This window comes from Malania oleifera, chromosome 12, assembly GCF_029873635.1.
Source record: "Malania oleifera isolate guangnan ecotype guangnan chromosome 12, ASM2987363v1, whole genome shotgun sequence".
Lineage (NCBI taxonomy): Eukaryota > Viridiplantae > Streptophyta > Magnoliopsida > Santalales > Ximeniaceae > Malania > Malania oleifera.
In genome coordinates this window covers 85662128-85671347 of record NC_080428.1, presented here as the reverse complement: position 1 = coordinate 85671347, position 9220 = coordinate 85662128, and the positions used below count along the sequence as shown (strand labels likewise).

General features: G+C 37.2%; 1 protein-coding gene across 1 annotated transcript in view; it reads right to left on the bottom strand.

Moving 5' to 3' along the window:
• The window catches only part of LOC131144816 (leucine-rich repeat extensin-like protein 3), an 8678-nt gene extending 2758 nt beyond the window's left edge, over positions 1–5920 (bottom strand). Inside the window, exon 1 of the mRNA XM_058093700.1 lies at positions 4898–5920. Within this exon, the coding sequence (XP_057949683.1) occupies positions 4898–5129 (232 nt within the window). The 5' untranslated portion in view covers positions 5130–5920. The remainder of the gene's footprint in view (positions 1–4897) is intronic.
• Between the last annotated feature and the right edge of the window lie 3300 nt (positions 5921–9220).

The window sequence follows — 9220 nt, the reverse complement described above, 5'->3', positions numbered from 1 at the left end:
TTCCAGCTTTCAAATTTGTGCAGTAAGACTGTAAAACACATCAATATTTGCATTACGTAATTGACAAAGGCCTTGGATTGAAATTGATCTGTCAAAGAGCTATCCTCAATATGAAGCTTTCTGATAGGGTTGTGAATTTGTGCAAGACTCATATTCAAGACAGCCTGGGATGACTCACACACCGGTGGGGTGTTTGCATTCGACACAGTGAGAATATAGGAACTGGGCTCTGAACAGTCCTTTCTAGAGACCATGGTTGGAAGACTTCACTCATTCTTTCAAAGGGGATGAAGCCTCTGGCCTGGTTGGGATGCCAATGGAACTTCCTCAATGTTTTGGACATCATCAAACAATGTCATGGGCTACTTCAATTCAACAATTTTTTGAGCAAGGTACTTCCCACCCTCTTTTATGCGTTGTTTCCTGGAAAGGCGCGGTGGACAATCATGACTTGAGATTGAGACTGATCAGTTATGGAGTATTGGTGTGAACAAATTATTGCAAAGGTACTTGCCTTAATGCTTTAGCGAAGTTTATTGGACAATTGTCTTTGGGCTTAAAAAAAAAAAATGTCTTTGTGCCCCTATCTGTAAGATTTTTGATACGTGCTTCTGACTTTGAGTTTTTTTGGGGGTGATTCAGAGTCAGAAAGAACGGATCAGATCCTTGTAATCAGTAATGGGTTTCGTTTGCAAAAGATTGATGCAGAGAATAGCCTAAACCTGTTTATTGGATTTCTTCTTTTTTCATATTATTTTGAATAAAGGATTTTTGGCTGCTGGTGAACAACTGGAGTCACAGTTTTGCGTCTGTTTGCTCCATTTTCTTTCTTTTTCATCAATGGAACCCCCAAGTCAGGCTTCACGGCATATCCATTTTTGTAAACAAAACCAGTCACCCAAGTTGGCTCTTGTCATACTCTTAAGATTTGCGGGGGCGGACCCAATTTCTTCTGTACATGTCCGATCTTGGTTATGAGGCTCCTGTTTGTTTACGAGGGGACAGCTGAAGTCTTCAAAGCGTGCTTGTCTAACGACTCTGTTGTGGAGGTTTACTCATTGCTTTTTTGTGTATTATACAATTGTCTTTTGTTGGAAAGAAGAGGAACCAGTGCCCATCTTAATGTGTTTATCTTAGGTTTGAAGCTGTCCTTATTCCTTGGTTTTTAATGTCGAAAGAGTGCGCAAAATCTTCCTGTGGGGAAGCACTACCCTGCCTTGTCTTGGAAGTCTTCTGATGGGGTGCTTTGGGCAGGCTAAGTCCGTCCTGTGTGAAACTATTTTGACCAGATTGAATGAAGGCTTGCTAGAATGGAAGACAGTCTCTTCTCAAAAGGCGTAGGCCTTACCTTGATCCATACCCCATTTCCAAGCCTGCCAACTCCCACTCCTTTCACAATCAAGCTTTACTGTAGCTAGAGGCTCAGGACGTTGCAGTGAGATGTTCTTTGAGTCGCTCAAATGAGGAGAGAAATTTCATCTGTTGAATGGAGCTTATGTTGCTCCGTCATAATAATCTGGTGTTTGAGTTTATTCGAACCTTAGGCATGACCAGGGCTCTTTTGGGCAAGTATCTGTGGAGATTCACTCAGAAGGGGGAGCCTTTCTGGATATCCACCTGTTAAAGCTTGATATACATTGTTGCCGCACAAAACGCACAAGCTTAATGTTTTTTAAGGTAAGTGGTTAATCTCAATTATCAGAACTCTGGTTCACCATGCGGTCCTGGCTCTAATCTTGTCCGCCCATCTTTATTCTCATGACATTACTTGTCATCTGTTATCTCTCCCTCCAACGTTCTATCAAATGACGGGCAAGGGAGTGTTAAACTTGATATACTTGTTGGCTCACACCTAACAGCTTAATCTTTTTAGGTAAAGTGGTAATCTAACACCACTATTTTGGGACAAGTTTCTGGATGTAGATATCCATGTGTTAGAAAAGGGAATTCTGTGCTTCTTGGATTTTTGTGGGAAATGGTAATGGCAAATAGAATTATAAATTTTGTTCTGTTTGGTTGGCGCCAACGTTTTTGAAAGGTACCTTTCCCCCCTGTGTAGCTTAACTAGGGATAAGGCTGAGATGTAACTAATGGTTTTCATTTGGCGACACTGGAAATTGAATTTCAAGAATCGAATGGGGATGTAAGATCTGTAGGGGAAACCTATGGATCGCATCAATCCAAACATGGAGGATACCATCAGATGCTCAAAGTAGAAAAACTGCGCTTCTTTCTGTAAAAAATTTTACAACCAGTAGGCTATCGAAGGACCAAGCAGTTTTTTTGTCCTTTTGTTGTGAAGATCTAAGGTTCTTAAAACTTTTTTTTTTTTTGTGGCTTGAGAGGCACCCTGGGAGTGCTATTCTAACAAGGGGAAGCCTTAGTCAAGAGGTTTTGTCTTTGGTAACTGTGTGCATCGTGTAGGAGAGGGGTAGAGTTTGAATCATATCCTGGCTTTCACTGTCCTGTTGCAGATAGCTTTGGAGCTGATTTGCAATGTTTCATACTTGTCATGGGTTATGCCAATTGTTGATCTTCGTTGTTTCGCTATCCAGGGAAAGGGGGAATGTCAACAAGGTTGCACGATAGCTTGGATCACGACCTCATGGTGTGAAAATGAGCAAGTGAGAGGAAAATGAACAAGGGGGCTTTAAAAAGCATAGGAATAATTAATCTATGGTCTGATTAAAGATATTTTCTGCTGTATTTTTTTTTTTTTTTTAATTCTTTCTACTTGACTTGAGTTTTTAAAACTTTTGTTTTCTTGTAGGCTGTCTGTATCCTCCTTGTAGTCCGGCGGGCTGGCACCATCCTTGGTTCCCCTTCTAAACAATGCCTTCTCTTTTTAAGAAGAAGACAAACACTTGGCTTATGCATGGTTTGTTCATACCAGCCACAAAATTTTGTGCAGGAAGGTTTTGCCAATTTACAACACTCAAGTTAGGGATGGCTTTTATGAGCCTCCTGGATTGGTTATGTTGATTGGTATTTGAATTTTGTTATCTTTCCTTTGACAGGATTATTTTGTTTGTGCTCATCTGTGGAATGATGTGTTTTGCCATTTGCTCCTTGTTCTTACTCTTCTCCTGTTCTAATCGAGTCTGGACATGCTGGGTAGGGGCACGCTCTAGTTTTGTGGGGGGGGGGGGGTGGGGGGGGGGGTGTTGTTTTTTTTTTTTGTTTTTTTTTTTTTTTGCGTTTTTTTGTTTGTTTCTTTTTTTTTTTTTTTTGTTTATCTCCGTCGGTTGGCGTGGGGGTTGGGCGGGGGGGGGGGGGGGTGTGGGTGGGGGTCACGGGTTTTTTGTTTTTTGTTTTTGGTTTTTTTTTTTTTTTGTTTTTTTTTTTCTTTTTTTGTTTTTTGTGTTTGTTTTGGTTGTTGTTTTTTTTCTTTTTTTCTATTCTTTTTTTTTTTTGTTTGTGTTTTTTTTTTTTCTTTTTTTGTTTTTCTGTTTTGGGTTTTGGTTTTCTGGTTTCTTTTTTTTTTGTGTTCTTTTTTTTGTTTTTTGTTTTTTTTGCTCCTGGTTTGTTTTTTTTTTGCGTTTTTGTGTTTTTTTTTTTTTTCTTTTTTCTGTTTTTTTTTTTTTTTTTTCTTTCTTTTCTTTTTTTTGTTTTTTTGTTCTTTTTTTTTTTTTTTTGTCTTTTCTTTTATTTTGTTCTTTCTGTTGTGTTCGTTGGGGTGTTCTTTTTTATTGGTCTGGTGTGGGTCGTGGGGGTTGGTTTTTGGTTTTGTTGGGTTGTTTTTTTTTTGTTTTATTTTTTGCGTTTAGTTTTGGTGGGGTGGGTGTGGGGGTATGGCTTTGTCCCATAAATTTTCTGCAAATCCCACATATAACAAAATGACTTAATTCTAGACTAATAATGACTCTGGTTACAAACTACATAAAAGCATAACTATGGCATGTATGTACATATTTACACCACTTCTGGCATCCTCTCTTTGGTTACCGTGAGTAAAACCTATCAAGCATTTTTAAATTACTGAAAGAAAAAGAGCATATACATGATCCTGCTTTGGAGGCGTCTATTGGGACAGGAGATGGGGGCATATTTGGTATCCAAGCGCTTGGGTCTCCTATATTAAACGCTGGGGAGGGGGAGGAGGAGAGGATGAAGGGATATTGGGTATCCAAGGGTTCGTTGGTCTCTATATTCAATGCAGGGGGAGGTGGAGGAGCGAATGTTGGAGTGTGGTGCCGCATGTTCCTGGGTCTTCCCAGGATTTAAAATGCAGGCGAGGAGGTGGTTGAGGCTTGCAATTGGAAGAGTAGAGGAACACGGTGGGAACGGGAACTGGCAAGGGCTGATGGTTTTGTGAATGATGGTGGTGGATGGAGGAAAGATGGGAAAGGTGCCATGGGGGGGAATGGTATTGTGGGGGCAAGTGGTGCTGTGGTAAAGGAGGCCAATGACATTATGGTTAGAAAAGAAGGGAGAAATGACTTGGAGGAATCAAAGGACCTTGGCATGATCTGTTTGTAATTTGCACATAACTTGGCATCCTTCTCTGAAGGTTTGTAGCTTAATGCATCAAAGCAATAAATGCAGAGGTTTGCTTGTTTTGATTTCACCGTTATCTCATATGATGTGGTCTTAAACCCAGCGACATTGCAGGCTGAAGATGGGCTCCTTATCAAGCTTGCCTCACACAATGACTCGATTGGAGGACCTTCTATGCAGTCAACCCCATCGACGGAGGGTATTTCCAGCTCATACACTCCGTATTTGTTCGTGGTTCTGTTGACTGCGAAAGAGATCTGTTCTGCCGTTCCAGGCGAGTTTGCTTTGAATCTGCACTGTAGCTGAACATCTACACCTGCTCGCACGTTTAAAACACAAATTAATAAGAATTGAACAGAACTGTAGGCTAGCATGTGTTCAAAGTGTTTTTCTTCTTTACCTGGCAAGAAATAGCTGTGGTTTGTGAAACTGTTGCTGAGACAGACATCACAATAAACAGCACCCATTACTTTGATTCGGGAAGTAGGTGGTAGAGCCACCAGAGCGAGGGAGTGAGGAAACAAGGAAGCAAGGAGAACAAGGAGAATCATTGGACCCATTGGGGGCAAGGAGGCAAGGAGGAAGCTTCTGCGAAATGGTTTAAACTTTAAAGTACACCCTATGAGGAGCATCTAAAGGCTATTTGCTATATATAGTTCGAGAGAAACAGGCTGTGTTTGCCATATAATGTGCCCGTGAGGAGTTGGTGATGTGGCTAACTGTAAATTACAGTTAAGGAGCTTTTTTTTTTATTCAGAACAAACAAAGACATGTGAAGAGCCAATTGCAAGTGCGTGGGGACATGAGAGAGAGATAGAGAGAGGAGAAGCAATTAACTCTTGTGGCAGATTCACGGGGTAAGGGGGTGTGGGGACTGATTTGGAGGGCCTTTTGTGATTTCAGTGATGGAAGAGAATTTGGAAGGATCCTTGAAAGGACTCTAGTGGAATAAGAAGACTTGGCAGCTTCTAATGTTTTCTTCGGAGCTTGCTTTGCTTTCAGACTAGCTTCTATTGTTCTGTTCTATTCTCTTTCTTTCTTTCTTTTTGGGCTTATCCTCTTGAGTAATGTTTATAAGAGCTTTGATAGACTCCCCGAATCCGGCTTTCTTGAAGCATTGCAGACGCACACAGGACAGGGATGGGTCCCACATCTCAGGAATCCCGTTTCGCAATAGCATTGCTGTTCTGGGGCTCACAACAGTGACGGACCAGCTTACAGCAATCCTCTGTTCATTCAAGTATAAACATGCGAGAGAGCCTAATTTCAGGCTGTCTAGCTCGCCTTGCTTGATGCTTGGTTTATTATTTAGAGTTAAGTTGCACCAGCAGACTCCCTCCTTGTGAAACTCAAACAGCTCAGTTATGGAAAGATCATAAAAAAAATAATAAGAAAAAATTACTGAAGAGTCTCTTCAAGTTTAGGTTAATTATGCGATTGTCCTCTTTATTTTTGGTTGCTGCACTTTTAATTCTTATAGTTAAGGTGTCTGTTTGTTAGTCGTTAACAAAAAATTAACACATCAGTTAATTATGTCACAATCAAATGTCATGTTTAAAAAATGCTCATGACAAAATTAATCTCTTCGAAAGAAAGGCAATACGAAATTGTAATAAATTCCTTTCAAATTAGAGCCCAAATCTAAGAGTTGAAATCTATTTCTCAAACACCATGTTAAGGTTGATGTTCTGATTTTATATTTTCCAGTGCGGTGGCAATTAGGATATTCGCACAGTTAAATTGGGGGCCTTTTTGTAATTTTACTATATTACTATTTATGGAGGGGTGTAACCATCATCACAACATTGTGTGGTCACACTGAAGCTTGTTGAAGATGAACATGAATTCTATATATCGTCCTTCATGAACTAAAGTAAAATCTCTCTCTCTCTCTCTTGCACGTGACATACACTATTGTGTAAATGTTATTCGCAAATGGTTCTTTTACGAAGAATTTGAAATCTATCACAAAATATTTCGTTAATATTTAAATTTACTAAGATGGTAAGTGGTACAAGATTTATATCATTGAATTTATATAAGATTAAAATATATTTTTTATTTAATTGGATTCAAATATTAATTTAACATTTTATAAGTACTAAATTTAAAAAATAAAAGTCTTCTTTTGGATATTAAAGACATATAAAAACAAGCTGTCACAACAATTGAAAATCATAAAATATAAATTTTTTGCTTTTTATTTATGAAATTTGATGATGCTAGAAACGAATAAATAAGCAATGCAAACAAATATAGAGGCTTTGCGGTATATATAAACTAGGAAAAAATGATAACGAAACGCATTGCAGACCCATAACAATTTTCTCATCTTGCCAGATATATAAATACTTTTTTTATATTAATATAATTTTACTTACAATTATTGGATTTTTACTTGAATGCCCTTTTAAATTTTAATTACGACTCTAGTATTTGTTTGTAGAAAATAGTGAGTTTATACAATGCAGTTTACAAAAATAAAACTACTATTTCTCACAATTAATTTCATAAAAGAAATACTAATACAACATTAATTGTTAGTTGGAGGCTAAAAATTTTAAACTATACTTGAACATCAATTAACCAAATTACACCGACAATCGAAAAATTTTAGCTAACAAAATTGGATATGACCCTCAAGTAGAGATAAAGTTCAGCGATGACTCTTAACCGACTTATTTACTGATATTTTTGGGGAAAAAAAAAAATTGTTTACACCGGAGGATCCACTGTAGGCTTGATACCATGGTAATATACAAACTGAACTCAAATAATCTTAAGCATATTATGGTCTTAAGTTCAACTATGTATATAAACAACCATCATCTACTCAATTTTTTCAAAATGAGACAAACTCACGAGTGGAATTCTCAGCAATCTTTCTCTCACATGTGAGTTGTCATTGCTCCCCGTTGAATGGAATTCGTCTTCCTTATGGGAGTCAGCTCAATTTTCCAACAGTTGCTCAAGTGGGCTTTACCACCGCTCCTTAAGTCCAATGTAATGAAAATACTTTGCTCCCAAAGCCCATTTGTGGCTGGCTACATTTGACTGCAAAAATTTAGGGTGAACCCTAGCATGATCCATGCCAATTAGGAAGATAGAATTAAAATTAAAATGAAATGTTTAGTAGGTTAGGGAAATTATACTGGGATTTGTCTCTTCATATCACAATGTTAAACTTGACTTGAACTTGATCAATTTCACAATGTTAAACTCAAACTCGATTGGGCTATAAATTCATATAACTCAAGTTCAACTTGATAAAGTTGGACTCAATAATAAATTAATATCAAGTACATATATAAACATATGAGATGTACATATAATATTGAATATACTTATAAAATATATATTATATAACATATATATATATATTATAAAAATAACCAAATTGAAAAGTTCAATTAGGCTTGAAACTCGATTTGAGTACTTTATTAAACTTAAACTCAACTCGTTAAAATACTTGAGTAGTTCAAACTTGACTCGCTCAAATAAAATCGAGTCGAGTCGAGTTATGGAACAAGTCAAGTTTAAGTAACTCGCAAGTAAGTTTGACTTATACACCCAGTTATTATTGTTGAACATGGATACAAATGGGGTCAAGGAAGCGCCACCATCTCCTATTTAAATAGCCTACAGGAGGCAATCCCAAGCTATTACTTGTTGATCATTTTATGCCTCTCTCTCTCTCTCTCTCTCTCTCTCTCTCTCTCTCTCTCTCTCTCTCTCTCTTAGAGCATGTGCTTGAAGAATATGTAACTAAAGATGTTTAACAAACAAAGAGAAATGGTCGAAATCCTCCTTAATAATATGAAGGAGATAACGTCTTGTATATATAGAATAATTACACTTGTGTGTTTCTATAAAATAGGAAAGAATCAAAATACAAATATTTAAAATATATTTACATATATCTATAGTTATATCAATTGAATATTGTGGAACCGTATATCTACAACTATATCAATTGGATATTGTGGAACCGAAATTGATTTAGTAAATATCATGGAGAATCTTTGATTCTCCCTTGTCACCCCCTGCAAGGTGAGCGTGGCAGAAGGAATGACGCGGAGCTTGCTTCAAAAGAGAAAAAACTGAGGCTTGGTGACACCTTTGGTCAATGAATCGGCAAGTTGCAAATGTGAGGGGACAAAATCCATTTTCAAAGTGTCATTAGCAACAAGTTCACAAACAAAATGGTAGTCGATCGCAATATGTTTTGTGTAACGCCCCGAACCTTTAAACCCGAGTCTGGCGCATTATACCTGATAAAATCCCTAATAATCATAATCCATGATATACGCCGCGGAAAACATAAACATAATCTCTATATAATATAATACCAGAGTTTACTAATTCTAACTATAATCCATAATAAATCATCCATCACCTACATTTCCATAAATCTACATAACTCCAAAAACATTTCAATATTTTTATAATGATTCCTTACTCAACAGCCTTAAAACATAAAGACATAAAACATAAATATTTACATTCCCCAAAATTAACATAGAAATATACCCTTTTCTTTTTCTATTTCCCAATAATGCTATAAAAATCTCGAGCTCTCAAAGCTCGATCTCGAGAAAATCCTAAAAAAGATAAATTCATATTCGGGTGAGACACATCTCAGTAAGGGAAGAAACAATATATTAAAATAGTGTGTGGCCAACATGAGTTTATAATCAACATAAAATTTAACATTTGTAGATCC